This window comes from Brassica napus, assembly GCF_020379485.1.
Source record: "Brassica napus cultivar Da-Ae chromosome C4 unlocalized genomic scaffold, Da-Ae chrC04_Random_25, whole genome shotgun sequence".
NCBI lineage: Eukaryota > Viridiplantae > Streptophyta > Magnoliopsida > Brassicales > Brassicaceae > Brassica > Brassica napus.
Genome location: NW_026014247.1, coordinates 1 through 15,082, shown reverse-complemented (window position 1 = coordinate 15,082; position 15,082 = coordinate 1). Strand labels below are relative to the sequence as shown.

The window sequence follows — 15,082 nt, the reverse complement described above, 5'->3', positions numbered from 1 at the left end:
TAAAACTCATCCAGACTCAAAAGGATTCAACCAAAACCTATACATAAATTTTATATATTCAAGGAGTGAGTATTTTTAAAAACAAAATAAAAACGATACCGAAAGGAACGACTCGTACCTAAGTGGATATTTAGTGTTCATGCCTAACTGATTTTATAAACTAATATAATGATATTTTTATGTGTTTTGGTAAATTAAGTGAAACTGAAAGAGTTTTTTTTATTTAGTAAGCAATTATATTGAGTGAAAAATTAAGTGACAATGAATGTAATTCATTTTTATTATTTTGATTTAAGTTATGATTTTATTCACTAAACATGTTTTTGAATTATGTTTTTGGCTACGTAATTTTCCACTGATTGAAAAAAAAAATGTTATAGTAAAACAAATTAAAACAAACGCTTAACCTTATGCAAAACTCAGTTATTTTACTTTTTTGATTTTATAATTGACACAAAACTAATATTGATTAACTACTAAATAAAATCTACACTATTATTATTATGGTAATATAATTAATGATGTGAAATATTGTTAAGACAATATAATTAATATGAGTGAAATATGGAAATACAATTAATGTAGTATTGCTATCTTCGTTTCCAAATAATTTTCAGTTATAGTACTATTCATGTTTCCAAACATTACTAAAGTGTACTTCAGTTTTAATAATATAGACTAGGTAATAACCTGCGCCTTGCACGGAATGTGATTATTTATTTTGTTATTTTTAATAAAAACACATTAAATTTGTTTAATCTGGATATCGGTTCGGTTTTAAGTTATTTTTTGGTTTCTCCTAAAATATAACCATTATTTTAAATTAATATTTTATTTTGGTGGTTTGTGTTGTTAGAATGTTTGATTTTTTTAGTTTTTTAGAAAAAACCAAAAATTACTATTATTTGTTTATTTTCATGTTATAAATTTAAGATAATCGTCATGTCGAACTAATAGTTGTATATCATAGTTTGTAAGCGGATAATAGTTCAAGAAAAAAAAACTATTAAGACAAATCATTTCACTACAATTTGCTCGGTAGTGGAAGAAGCATTAAGAAAAAAAATATTTCAACTTCCAAAAAAAATAGATACTTCAGTGGTGGTAAATACTTATAAGGTGCTCACATCAATGTGCATATGTATGTGTATGTAAAAGTATATAAGAATAAATGACAAATATATAAAGATATTGTTAATTTATATTAAATGACATTTTTGTTCTAAATAATACATGAAAGATGAAATTAAAATTAATTAAAAATTAAAAAGGCCTTGACATTAGTGAATTTTTCCATATAAAGAAAAATCAATTGTATCCGTAAATAGAGGTGTGCACATATCGAATATCTGGGTATTTGGAGGCATTCAAGTCGATTCAATCTTTAGCCACCTAGATAGTCGGTGACTCTGATAACCGAAATGATTTAGAATTTTAAAGAATATCCTATTTGATCTGTAAATAAAATAAATTTTATAAAATAATTGAAAAATTTAATAATAACATTTTTTTACAAAATAAAATATTATTTAACTTTCTAAACTTTAATACCTATTATAAAATTTAATTCATAAAATATTGTAAAATATAAACTATAATATATAAACATATAATATATATATATATATATATATATATATATATATATAATTCTGTACATATAGTACATATATGCATATAACAGATCGAATTTGATATCCGTTCCTAAAAATATTGGAATTTGTGATTTGTTTTTTTTTTAATTATATTTTAGTAACTGATTTGCTTCGTAGAGTTACAGATATCCATATTTTTTGTTTCAAATCAAACGGATAACAAATGGAAACAAAATTTAGAAATATTTTGCCTGACTTTATCCGTAAACAATAAAAATATATATATATAGTTTAGATTTTGATTCGTTATTTGTTTTGATTCGAAACGAAAAATCCAAAGTTTTATTGGAACCGTTCATATGAGTTTTATATTAAAAATATAAGTATATAGTGTAAACACATTTATGAATATAGTGTAAACGTATTAGCATATTTATTATCAAATTATCGTGAGGCTGCCACATATCTATTATAGTGTGAATACATTTATTACGATGTTTCTCTTTTATATATTATACCCAAAAGGAGTTACAAAGAGAGACGAAGCAATGGCTAGCTTCTCCACAGCACAACCTCTCTCACTGCCACGTCACCCGACCTTCTCCAATCCCAATCAACCAACGGCCAATAACGACCGCTCCAGCCACACTATCTCCCTGATCGACCGATGTTCCAACCTCCGACAACTAAAACAAATCCACGCCCAAATGGTCCGCACCGGTCTCTTCAGCGACCCTTACTCAGCCAGCAAGCTATTCGCCATCTCCGCCCTCTCCCACTTCGCGAGTCTCGATTACGCCTGCAAGGTGTTCGATCAAATTCCCCAGCCAAACTCCTTCACCTGGAACACACTCATCCGCGCTTACGCTTCGGGACCAGACCCTCTCCGTAGCATCTCGGTCTTCTTGGACATGGTTTCGGACAGCCGGTTCGGTCCCAACAAGTACACTTTCCCTTTCCTCATCAAAGCTGCCGCAGAAGTTTCTTCTTTATCTCTGGGCCAATCCCTTCACGGGATGGCTGTTAAATCAGCCGTCGGATGCGACGTCTTCGTGGCCAATTCTTTGATACATTGTTACTTCTCCTGTGGGGATTTGGATTCTGCTTGTAAAGTGTTTACCACGATTCAAGAAAAGGACGTGGTTTCTTGGAACTCGATGATTACAGGGTTTGTGCAGAAGGGCTCTCCAGATAAGGCCTTGGAGCTTTTCAAGAAGATGGAGTCGGAGGACGTTAAGGCGAGTCACGTCACGATGGTTGGCGTCTTGTCCGCTTGTGCAAAGACGCGGAATCTTGAGTTCGGGAGGAGGGGTTTGTTCTTACATCGAAGAAAACAGAGTGAACGTGAACTTGACGTTGGCTAACGCGATGCTTGATATGTACACCAAGTGTGGAAGCATAGAGGACGCGAAGAGGCTGTTTGATAAGATGGAGGAGAGAGATAACGTCACGTGGACAACAATGCTTGATGGGTATGCGATTTTGGAAGACTACGAAGCGGCTAGAGAGGTTCTTAACTCTATGCCTAAGAAGGATATAGTTGCTTGGAATGCTCTTATATCTGCTTATGAGCAGAACGGTAAGCCTAACGAGGCGCTTCTAGTGTTCCATGAGCTGCAGCTTCAGAAGAACATAAAGCTGAATCAGATCACGCTGGTGAGTACTTTATCGGCTTGTGCGCAGGTAGGGGCACTGGAGTTAGGTAGATGGATCCATAGCTACATCAAAAAGCACGGCATTAGGTTGAATTTTTACGTTACGAGTGCGTTGATTCATATGTACTCTAAATGCGGAGATCTTGAAAAGGCTCGTGAGGTGTTCAGTTCCGTAGAGAGGAGAGATGTGTTTGTGTGGAGCGCGATGATTGGTGGCTTAGCGATGCACGGATGTGGAAACGAAGCATTGGATATGTTTTATAAAATGCAGGAGGCTAATGTGAAGCCTAACGGTGTGACTTTCACCAATGTGTTCTGTGCTTGTAGTCATAGTGGTTTGGTAGATGAGGCTGAGTTATTATTTAAAGAAATGGAATCGAGTTATGGTATTGTCCCTCAGGAAAAGCATTACGCTTGTATAGTTGACGTTCTTGGTCGCTCGGGTTATCTAGAAAAAGCTGTGAAGTTCATAGAAGCGATGCCGATTCCTCCGAGTGCGTCTGTCTGGGGAGCGCTTCTAGGAGCTTGTAAGATCCACCAATCTGAGTCTCGCTGAAAGGGCGTGTACACGTTTGCTTGAGCTCGAACCTAGGAACGACGGCGCGCACGTGTTGTTATCAAACATATACGCGAAGTCCGGGAAATGGGAAAGCGTTTCTGAGCTGAGGAAGCACATGAGAGTCACCGGACTTAAGAAAGAGCCAGGATGCAGCTCGATTGAGATAGATGGGACGATCCACGAGTTTCTCTCGGGAGACAACGAGCACCCGATGTGTGAGAAGGTGTACGGGAAGTTAAACGAGGTTATGGAGAGTTTGAAAGCGAATGGCTACGAGCCAGAGATGTCTCAGGTCCTGCAGATCATCGATGAAGAAGAGATGAAGGAGCAGTCTCTGAATCTGCATAGTGAGAAGTTGGCGATTTGTTATGGACTGATATCAACGGAGGCTCCTAAGGCGATTAGGGTGATTAAGAATCTGGGTGTGTGGAGATTGTCATTCAGTTGCTAAGCTGATATCTCAGCTCTATGATAGAGAGATCATAGTGAGGGACCGGTATCGGTTTCACCATTTCAGAAATGGGCAGTGTTCTTGTAACGATTTCTGGTGAAAATTTCAGATTCTTTTTATTGTCAAAATTTTGTATTGCAATCATATCATATGATCATCACTGTAGACTGTAATGATATATGGACTTCCTCGCTGTACCATCAGTTACCAGAACTGTCATTTTTCTAATCATTTTGGACCTTTGATAGTTTGTTGAATCCCAGGATATTCTGGGAATGGTAAGAACCATCATCAGCCAATGAGTGCTCGTTGTGTGTTGCCATCATCAAACTAGACTTCATCTTGGTATGTTCCTCCATCCATCTTGGATTTTGAAGTATGGTTTGTTGGTTGGCTGTCTCTATTTTTTCATACGTTTATGTTTAAAAGGGTTACACTAGTGTTATACAAAAGACAATGAGTAGATCATTAGATACAGTGTCCTGAGATCTTACTTTCCACCAGCGAAAGGTTTGGATCAAGTATAAAAAGTGAAAATCATTGTTTCTATCTTCCCTTTTTTTGAAATAATTCAAAGAGTTTATACTGAAAGTAACTTTTGGATGATAATGAAGACTTACTTCAGTTTCTAAAAGTTCAAATAATACTAATAATTAGTATTTTGGTGAATAGTACACTTAATTTATAGATTTTATTCTGTAATCTGTTACTAATGAGAACACAAAATGCAGTTGTTCAAAAAAAAAAATGAGAACAAAATGCTGACAAAAGTCAATAATTTCTCTGAAATTAGTTATGGATTTGTTTTCTTTCACTGAAATTAGGATATTATGAAAAATAACAAAAATTAGGCAACAATTTTTTTTGTATATTTATATGTTCCAGCCAATTAAGATATACTCCATATATTAAATTTCAGTATCTATAGAAAGAAAAATATATATATAATATACAATTATACATATATGGGTTGCAAAATTAAAATAATAATACAAAGAAATCCAACCAAAAAGGCGCGTTTTTATGTCTACTTTGAAATGAAACGTTGTGGTGGGGCCCCCACAAAGTGGCATGCAGCAGAGATAAAAAAGGCATTATAATTATTTACTCATCTGTTTGTTTGGCCGCTGCTTCCTCTTCAGCTTTTGAAATCTCTTGTTTTCTTCTCCTATCCTTCTGCCCTCATCTCATCTCTGTAAGTATTCAAAAATCAAACAATCATCTCCACTTTCTCTATTAATTGCTAGTAATTAGTGTCCATTCTATGTTTTTAATGCTATTTACGTTTCGATTCACATCATTCTTGTAAGAGATCTTCTTCGGCGTTATATGAGTTTTTCTTTAGAAATTGGGAAACTAAGAGATAAATTGTTTTGTTAGAGTAGGCTTGCGTGCATATGCAGGAACAAGAAAAAAAGAAAACGTAAATATAAATGTAACGGCGTTGGTTAGAACAACACTGTTGTTGTTCTGTTGTGTGATTGATGTTTACTCTTCTTCTTCTCTTTTGGTTTTATGATTTTTCAGATTAATTAAGCGTTGCACTGTGTTGTAGCCTTGTAGGAAGATGAGATAACAAAATGTTTAGGCTAAGCAAAGACATTGATTCTGCATTTCAAGGTGTTGGAACTAAAGGGTACGCTTCTTTTCTTTTTAATGCGATCCACGAGAAGAAGATAGTTTGTCTCTTTCCTCTTATGCTTGTACTCTTTTTAGCGGCCTGGAGGTTTGGTGCATCCACAATAATCAGCTTATATCGATCCCCAAGTCTTCTTTCGGAAGATTCCACTCTGGAATGCTTACCTTCTTCTCAGCGTAAGATGCATCTCTCACTTAGATTTGAAATTTCAAGTGGTGTGCTAAATAATACTTAGTTTCTGTGTGTGATGTGTAGACGGCTTTGCGGAAGATCGGATCTCCTCAGTATGACATTCACTATTGGCTAGGACATGATGCAACTGAGGTTTTGCTTCTTCATCTTCTTGACAACTGTTTTAATGTATATGGAATAACTAAAGATTGTTTACCTATTTTTAAAAAAATCTGAAGGTGGACTCAGTTTTGGCATCTGACAAAGCACTAGAGTTAGATGCAGCACTTGGATGTTGTACGGTTCAGTACCGTGAAGTTCAAGGTCAAGAGACTGAGAAGTTCCTCTCATACTTCAAACCTTGTATCATACCCGTTGAAGGGAAGTATTCACCACAAAATGGTCTGGCCGAAGAGACATACCCTGTCACCTTACTAATGTGCAAAGGAGACCATGCTGTTCGAGTTAAAGAGGTATATGATGAGGCTTGACATGTTTAGGCTTCAAGCTCTTCATTAATGGTTGATTGATTTTGATGTACACAAGGTGCCTTTTCTACGGTCATCACTGAACCATGACGATGTGTTTGTTCTCGATACTGCATCAAAAGTGTTCCTCTTTGCCGGTTGCAACTCAAGCACTCAGGAGAAGGCTAAAGCCTTGGAGGTTGTGGAATACATAAAGGATAACAAGCATGCAGGAAGGTGTCAGGTCGCCACTATCGGTTAGATTTTTTTCCTCCTCTTAAGCAAGGTACTGAAAAAAAAAAATAATTTATTTTAGTTTCTTGTAGAGGATGGAAAGTTTTTAGGTGATGCAGATGCTGGTGAGTTCTGGACTTTCTTGGTGGTTATGCACCCATTCCAAAGTGTTCATCTTCTACAAACCAAGAACAGACTCCAACCACATGTGCAAAACTGTTATGGTAAAGATTTTTGTTTAATTTATTTGTTTAAAAGGATGTTTTTAAAAGAGACCATCATATGAACAAACAGGATAGATACTCGGGGAATCTACATCCAACTGAAACAAGTTCTTTGAACAAAGATATGCTTGAAAAGGACAAATGCTACATGCTGGACTGTGACAGCGAAGTATTCGTTTGGATGGGAAGAAAACACATCGCTCACTGAAAGGAAGACGTCCATTTCTTCCTCAGAAGTAAGTATTCTTGGTAGTAGTATATAAGTTGATTGATGCAGAAGCATAAAATGTAAATGTTTAGGAGTTTCTACGAAAGGAGGGACGCTCGACCAGCACAAGTCTAGTACTTCTAACAGAAGGACTAGAGAATGCTAGATTCAGATCGTTTTTTGATGAGTGGCCTCAGACAGCAGAGTCTAGCCTTTACAATGAGGTCGAGAAAAAGTGGCAGGTCTGTGTTTCATATTATTATTATTATTGATATGGTCTATAGTGCTACTTAACTTTCTTTCTTTTTATGATATGTTGGTTGTTCTTTCTTTGATGCTTTCAACTCTATGTTTCTTTCTCTTATCAATACTTGATCTCTTAGATACTTCTAACTCTCTTTTTACTTCTTCTGAGCTGCTGGGTGCGTGCTATCTCTGCACTCTTTATTGCCATGGCTGTCGGATGATTGATGCATGGGTGTTATCGTGTTCTATATATATGACCATGAGCAAGGCATGGATTTTACTGCATGGCTGATTGCTATTCATCTGTTGTGTACATTGTGCAGTATATACTTACAATGAAAGAAACGAATATCTATTATATGTATGGATAGGTTGTGAAAGCATGGAGGTACGCAGGCTGTATGTAGCCTTTGAGTTTTGTTTCTTTTCAACAATCATTGTGATTTGTTGTTCCTCAATGACCTTGGTTTGTTTTTTCTTTTTTTTTTACTTCACTTCATTGCAGGAAGATAGAGCTGATGCCATATCTAATGCTAGTGCCATTGTTTCTTCAACCAAGGGTGAATCTGTAATGGTTAGTTCCTAATCATATCATTTTTTTTATTTTTCTCTTATTTGGTTCGAACTAACTGATTTGTTGTTACATTTGACGTTCTCCATATTCCAGTGTCATATACACCAGGGCCAACGAACCTTCTCGCTTTTATTCAATGTTCCAGTCGCTAGTGTTTTCAAGGTCAGTTTGCAATACTTTCTTGAACATTTTGTATTTTAGTATGCGACTCTACTTCTTTGATACTTTTCCAGGGTGGTTTGAGTAAACGGTACAAAACAACGTTTCTAGTGGAGAATGCAAACGAATGTGAAAGCAAGGCTTCTCTTTTCCGTGTTCAAGGACAAGCTCAAGGAGCATGCAAGCAATTCAAGTTGACCTAGTGGGTTCTCTTGTCCTTTCTGCGATTCTGCTTTGTCATAAATACGTTTTGGTAGTATAATTATATGTCTTTGGTTCAACTGCATGCAGGCAGCAACCTCCTTGAACTCATCCTACTGTTACATTTAAAAAATGAAGCTTCTGTCTTCACTTGGATTGGGAAACTTACCTCAGAGTCTGACCATGATGTTCTTGACAGAATGCTATATTTCCTTGATGTAAGTAACCTTTAACATACATACATGCCTTCCGGCTTATTAAGAGTTAGTTATTTTTCTTCAGGTTGCTAGTAACAAATATGTTTCTTGGTTTCCATCTGCAGCCGTCTAGGCAACCCATGACCACAAGGGAAGGAAGTGAACCAGACACATTCTGGGATTTGCTTGGTGGCAAAACAGAGTACCCTAAAGAAAAGGAAACGAGAAAACAAGTAGAAGAACCACGTTTATTTACATGTTCTTGTATTTCAGGTAATGGTAAACATCTCTTTGAATTTGTGTTCTTTTCATCTTATTATATATTATTGTTTAGTTACATGGTTCAGCTATACGCACTTGTATTTTTATGCCTAACGTAAAAGTGGTCTCGTTTTGCTCTTCTCTTCAGATGTACTCAAGGTACGATTCACGTGTGTATTAATTAAGTGAGCATAAAATCAGCTTGGAATACTCTCTCATCTGATTGCATGATTTTTAGGCGAAAGAAGTATACAATTTTGTGCAAGACGACTTAACTACTGAAGATGATATTACTGCTGGACTGCCAAACTGAAGTGTATGTCTGGATTGGACTAAACTCAAACATAAAGTCGAAGCAACAAGCTCTTACTCTTGGTCTGGTTAGTTTCCTCTGTTTTTTTTTTGGACAAGGGTGTAAACATGACTTAATAATTAGACTAATCCAACAACATATATAAGATTTAGGAAGCAAAAAACTCATGTTCCTGTTTTTAGTGTTTCTTAGTTTGTTGTACTTGTGATATTTGCAGAAATTTCTAGAAATGGACATACTGGAGGAAGGTTTATTAACAGTGAGGAGTCCTGTATATGTTGTCACAGAAGGCCACGAGCCACCATTTTTCACCCGTTTCTTTGATTGGGTTCCTGAAAAGGCAAACGTAAGGGACCTCCCTCCTAAATCACCTCAACATAAGCTTTTGATACTAGTCTACTGAACTTGCACTAATAATTAATTTATGCATGCATGGGTACATTGCAGATGCATGGTAATTCATTTGAAAGGAAGCTTGCTAGTCTGAAAGGGAAGGAGTCAGTCACTAATGTAAGTCACGGTTGAAAGAATTTAGTTTGTGAAAAACAAAAGTAATGTGAAAAAGACTACTGATGTTTTAATAGATAAATGATCATAAACTAACCAAATATAAGAAATGATCAACGTGTTTCTAAGTGGCTGCAACATTTGTTCTTTCAGAGATCTAGTGGAAGCCCGTGGAGATCAGACTCAAAGGAGAACGCATCACGTGGTTCGCGAAGTCGGTCAAATGGATCAGAGCGAGGAGTATCATCTTGCTCCAGCGAAAGTTTCCAAGCTATTCACAAGGCAGAGAAAGCAACAGTGACTCTACTCCACTTGTCAAAAAGCTTTTCTCAGAATCTCTTTCAGTGGATACAAACAATGGTAAGGTTTCATATTTCAACCTTTTCTTTGACCTTCTTGCTCATATAACTCGTAAGGTAGCAGAATATATAACTATAGTAACAACATAAACTTCTTGATGATTATACCAACAAATCTTCCATTGATTCCTCAATGTTGTAATTGCCTCTAAGCTATTTGATGCTTTAAATCTCACATCAAAACATTATTTTTCGATGCAGGATCGACGAGCTCGAATTCAGACATATCTAAAGAGAATTCACTGGGAGGAATCAAAGTCGATCTTAGTCTAGAGTCACTTGCATATTCATACGAACAGCTTAGAGTTGATTCTCCGAAGCCAGTGACAGATATAGATGCAACAAGAAGAGAGGTAATCCTGCAATCACATATGTCAACTTAGATCTAGTATGATATATTATGGAATAACACATGAACTTCCAAGATTATTATTTTTTTTTTTGTCTTCCAGGCGTACTTAACAGAGAAAGAGTTCGAAGAAAGATTCGAAATGACAAAACCAAAGTTCTATGCACTTCCGAAATGGAAACAGAACAATCTCAAAATGTCCCTCCGTCTTTTCTAAAACAGCCTCACATTCAGTTAAAGACCCTTGGAGCAAGACATGTTTTAATGTAACTAATGTTTCTGTTTAGTGCAGTGACCTTCCTGAGTTCCTGATATAAAGTTGATGCTTGTTTCTTACAAAACAAAGTATGACACCCCCTAACTATTTGAGAGTATATGTATCGAAAGTCCTGAACTTATAAAAAAATTTCAAGAATAGCATTAAACTTTTGTAGCTTCATCTTCATCTACACATCATTTTATATTTCATAGCCATTTGTATTAAATTCTAGTTTAATATGGTTAAAATTCAGGTAATTTTGTTTTTTCCGTTTAAAAATTTGATATGATTCTGATATGGTTTAAATTGAATCAGCATCATTTTGGTTAGAACTTTTTGACTAGAAAACCAAACTAACCAATAACCATACTGACCAAATTGTCTTTGTAAATTACCAACTATATCAGAGCTCCTAACCGAACAGAATACCAATGTTCGGATCGGTTCAGAATCACAAGGCCTATGTGGTTCCAATCCATCATCATTCATCAAACAAAATTCATCAAGAGAATATAATACCAAAAAAAATGTGTTGTAATTTCACTACACATCCCTTCATCCTTTATGAAGGGTACAGCGGTTAAACAAGAGGGAAAGCATATCTTTTGTTTGATGAATGATGATGGATTGGAACCACATAGGCCTTGTAATATATTACTAGTGTCCCGTGCGGGCAAAAAATATGGATTTTTGTTGATGCAATCAACGGTTAGAAAAATGATGAAGAGATAGAACGATTAAAAATAAAGAATGAGAGAGTAAATACAGAAAAAAAAATTAGCTAACCGAAAATTAGGGTAGTTGTTTCCCCTCTTAATGTACGCTTTTATCTCTTACATTAATCTATCATTTTCTTTCTCATAGTGCACCAAAAATAAGCTCACTGAACTTGAGGGTATCTTGATAAAGATGGGTTTCACTGGTAAGAGTGTTTTGCTAACTCTCATAGCACTTTGCTGCTTCATTTCCTCTGTTTTCAGCACTACAGCTCAACCTCCAATGAAACTAATAACACCATTGCCAACTCTCCCACCGGCCAAAGCTCCTATCAAGATACCAACTCTCCCACCTGCCATAGCTACGATCAAGCCTCCGGTTCTCCCACCGGTTTCACCTCCTAAGTTCAACAGGACACTAGTGGCCATGCGGGGTGTGGTCTTCTGCAAAGCCTGCAAGTACGCCGGTGTAAACAATCTCGAAGGCGCCAAACCTGTTAAAGGTATATACAGAGCCGTGCTCACCATTATACAAAAAAGGCATGAGCCTCAAATGTAGATGTATATATAGACATAATCTCACTGGCAAATGTTCATATTATTGTTTAAAATGTTTCTTTGACAAAAAAAAAAACTATATTCTACCACGCGAAAATAGCTCAGCTGGGTGAAGGTTATTAGTTCATGTCCCTTCATAAAATCACAATGGATAAACATAGATTTACCATTAAAATAGAAAACTAGATTAAGATATTGAATGAGTTAAGATGTGTTTGTGACTAATAATTTTTTTGGTTAACACAACCAAATGCAACGGATCCTTGTTCCCTAATCTCCCATATTATCAACTTTAGCTCAACTGGTGAAAAAGAAACCTGTTCTGTTGTTCATGACATGCCATCAAAAAAAAATCGACAAAGGTAAATAAATTCACCACAACAATTTTAAAAAAAATAATGACTTAGTTGTTCATTTTTACTATTTAAGTTCAAGTTTTGTGTCACCACCCGCGTCACCTATTACGATTCATGAAGGTGATGAGAAAATTTGTTAGAGAAGAAAAGATATTTCTCATTACTCTCTCTTGTTCGTTACAGTGAATTAACTAATGTATTGATTAAAGGCACCACTTGAGTCATTATATAAAATGAAAGAGAAGATTACTGAGAATCAATTGGATTTAATCTTCTTCTTTTCCATAACAAGTTTCTTAAGAAAAACACAAAGTAAAGTTTGCTAGAGTTTCGGTACGGGTGTGTTGTACGGAGATCGATAGTTGTATCCTCAAGATAGACACCTACGAAACTACACACCATTGTAGGAGCAAAATTCTGTCTTAGAAAATTACTTAGGCAAACTTCTGTCAAACCACAATCGGTTAAGTTGTGAGAAGAAGAAACATAATTATCTCGTAACTATAATCTCTCTAATTTTAATGTTAGAATTCAAAAGCAAAAATTACTTCACCGAATATTGGTATAAATTTAATCATATAAAACCAATCATAATTAGTAATACAATATTTTAAAAATTAAGAAACAAAATATATATTTTAAATTTCTGAGAATTATTACAGATCATTTTAAGATATACAATTTTACTTTTTCACCCACTTTTTTTTTTTTTTAATCTCGAGGATCTGGGACATAAAGAAGTGTACTTTAATTTACTAGAAACATTTAAAACAAATTGCATAGAATTTGAAAAACAAAAATTTTCAGTTCCTTTTTCAAGCCAGGTCTGTGCATAAGCCTACATAATATTTTGTAATTTTTGTTATGTAGAATATAAGTTTCTTTTTTTTTTTATAAATAAATGGTTAAACCGAAGCCTATTAAAGAAATTAAAAGCTTTGTTTCTACTGAACCTAACTTCTTCGATGCAATTAAAATTATACGAAAAACTGACAACTTGTCTTGACTAAACGTTAGTGTCACATTGTATTTAGGAGCTAGAATGACTTTTAAATTCACGTTCTATTGTCATCAATTTCCCACAAAAGAAAGAGACTTCAATTTATTGTTAGACACATGAATGATTTGAGATTTGATAACACTTTATTGCAACATAGTTCAAACATCATAAACAACGAAAAAGGCTGCAGAGAATAAAACACACAAGAAAAATAAGAAATAAGATAATAATCAACAAAAAACTAAAAGATAGAGATGTAGAGGACAATGTCTAGTTAATTTCTTCGATCTCAAAAGCGGATCCAGATGGACCTGCCTCATCCTGCAGTACTACTTGTCCTGAAGCTTGTAAACCTCGAAGGTCTTCAGCCACTCTCCTCATATCTGGCCGTTCAACTCCACACATTCTGGTGCAACTCAACCCCAGAAGAGCTACTTGGTGGATCACTGCCTGATTGTCATCAGTCACCACCCTCTGATCCATCACCTCACTTAGGCGATTTCCTTTGAACGCGGCGTCTATGTGACTGACCAGAACCCTTTCCCCGTGTGGGGGGTTAAAGCTTATCGCCTTTTCTCCAGACAGCAGTTCCAGCAAGACCACGCCGAAACTATAACATCGCTCTTTTCTGTTAAGGTACGTGTCCGGAGATACTCCGGATCAAGGTAGCCCCAGGTACCTTGGACCAATGTGGTGAGCTGGCCTGTTCTGGTAGGAACAGGTCTAGAGGATCCAAAATCACATAGCTTCACAGACAAGGTTTGAGTTAAGAGAATATTCTCAGGTTTATTGTCACGGTGAACTATAGAGACAGGAGCCGAGAAGTGGAGGTATGTTAGGGTGGTTGATTTGGGAAAGCAGTATGATTTCGTTAACGAACTGCCCAGCTTGGTCAGGGTCCCAGTTTCGAGATCTTTTGATCGCGAGTGGCTCTGAATACGACTCCTTGGCCTCCTCCACCAAGAAAACTGGTCTCGTGACGTGAGTGGCTTGCTTGATCTCTTCCTCGGTGAATATCTTGATACACTGATTCGGTGACTCTAGGAGTCTCTGCGCCAACCGTTGACTCGAAGCGCCTCTCTCTAAGTTTGGCTAGTTGACGGAACTTGAGTTTCAGGAGTACGCAGCACACTCCCACCAAGCATCCGATGACGCTTACTGGTTTAATTATATGTATCCTTGCGGGGTTTAGTTAAATATGAGAGAGAGATATATAAATAAAACGCAACGCTATAACTAAAAACTTACAAAGAATGATTTTTGTCCATTCCTTTTTCTTCTTGCACCTGAAGGTTCCATCGACATTCTTGCAGGTTTGGTGCTTCCCACAAGAATGAACATTCACTTTGCACTCGTCCACGTCTAGTAAGAACAAAAACAGTGAACAATTAGTGTGTAGATGAAAATATTTTAGGAAAGAGCAGGTAAAAAAAAAACGAGTATTACCTTTGCAGCCATGTTGGGCGTAGGGATTCCCTTCAAACCCGTCTAGACATTTGCAAGAATACCCGGGTCCATTATTGCTGCATCTGCTCTTCTCTCCACAAAAGCTCGTGTTTGCAGCCTGTTGGCATGTTCCTTGTTTCGTCCAATCAAGTATCACAGGAAACCTTGTAATGTTGCGGAGATTTTAAGATCCTCCGGTTCAGAAAAGATGAAATATCCCTCTTTGACCATAAAAACATAGTTGCAAGGATACGAGTAGGACGACGACGACCAATCAATATACTTCACTGGATTTACCGATATATGGCTGCCTATTCCTACATCACTACCCTCTACGCAACAACCCCCCCCACCAGGCATGTTGTAAATACTATCCCG

At 36.3% G+C, this 15,082-nt stretch overlaps 2 protein-coding genes, 1 long non-coding RNA gene and 2 pseudogenes across 3 annotated transcripts; 4 read left to right on the top strand and 1 right to left on the bottom strand.

Annotated features, from left to right (window-relative positions):
• The first annotated feature begins 2,143 nt into the window (after positions 1-2,143).
• On the top strand, positions 2,144-4,500 carry LOC106434117 (pentatricopeptide repeat-containing protein At2g29760, chloroplastic). The gene is given in 4 exon segments (XM_013874949.3): positions 2,144-2,905; positions 2,907-3,787; positions 3,789-4,229; positions 4,231-4,500. Coding segments are annotated over 4 exon segments (2,214 nt in total). The 3' UTR covers positions 4,361-4,500.
• LOC125594760 lies at positions 4,375-10,768 on the top strand (annotated as a pseudogene).
• On the top strand, positions 7,771-8,137 carry LOC125594761. Its single transcript, XR_007329980.1, has 3 exons — positions 7,771-7,837; positions 7,955-8,023; positions 8,117-8,137. It is a non-coding gene; the product is annotated as an uncharacterized LOC125594761 (long non-coding RNA).
• Positions 10,769-11,537: 769 nt separating the features above from the next.
• LOC106434087 (non-classical arabinogalactan protein 30-like) lies at positions 11,538-11,903 on the top strand. Its single transcript, XM_013874921.1, has one exon. It carries the CDS (start codon positions 11,538-11,540, stop codon positions 11,901-11,903), a length of 366 nt encoding a protein of 121 aa, XP_013730375.1.
• Positions 11,904-13,522: 1,619 nt separating this feature from the next.
• LOC106434108 lies at positions 13,523-15,064 on the bottom strand (annotated as a pseudogene).
• Between the last annotated feature and the right edge of the window lie 18 nt (positions 15,065-15,082).

What these genes read in the sequence shown, in the direction of transcription:
- LOC106434087 (XM_013874921.1), top strand. Translation starts at nt 11,538, where the DNA reads ATGGGTTTCACTGGTAAGAGTGTTTTGCTAACTCTCATAGCACTTTGC.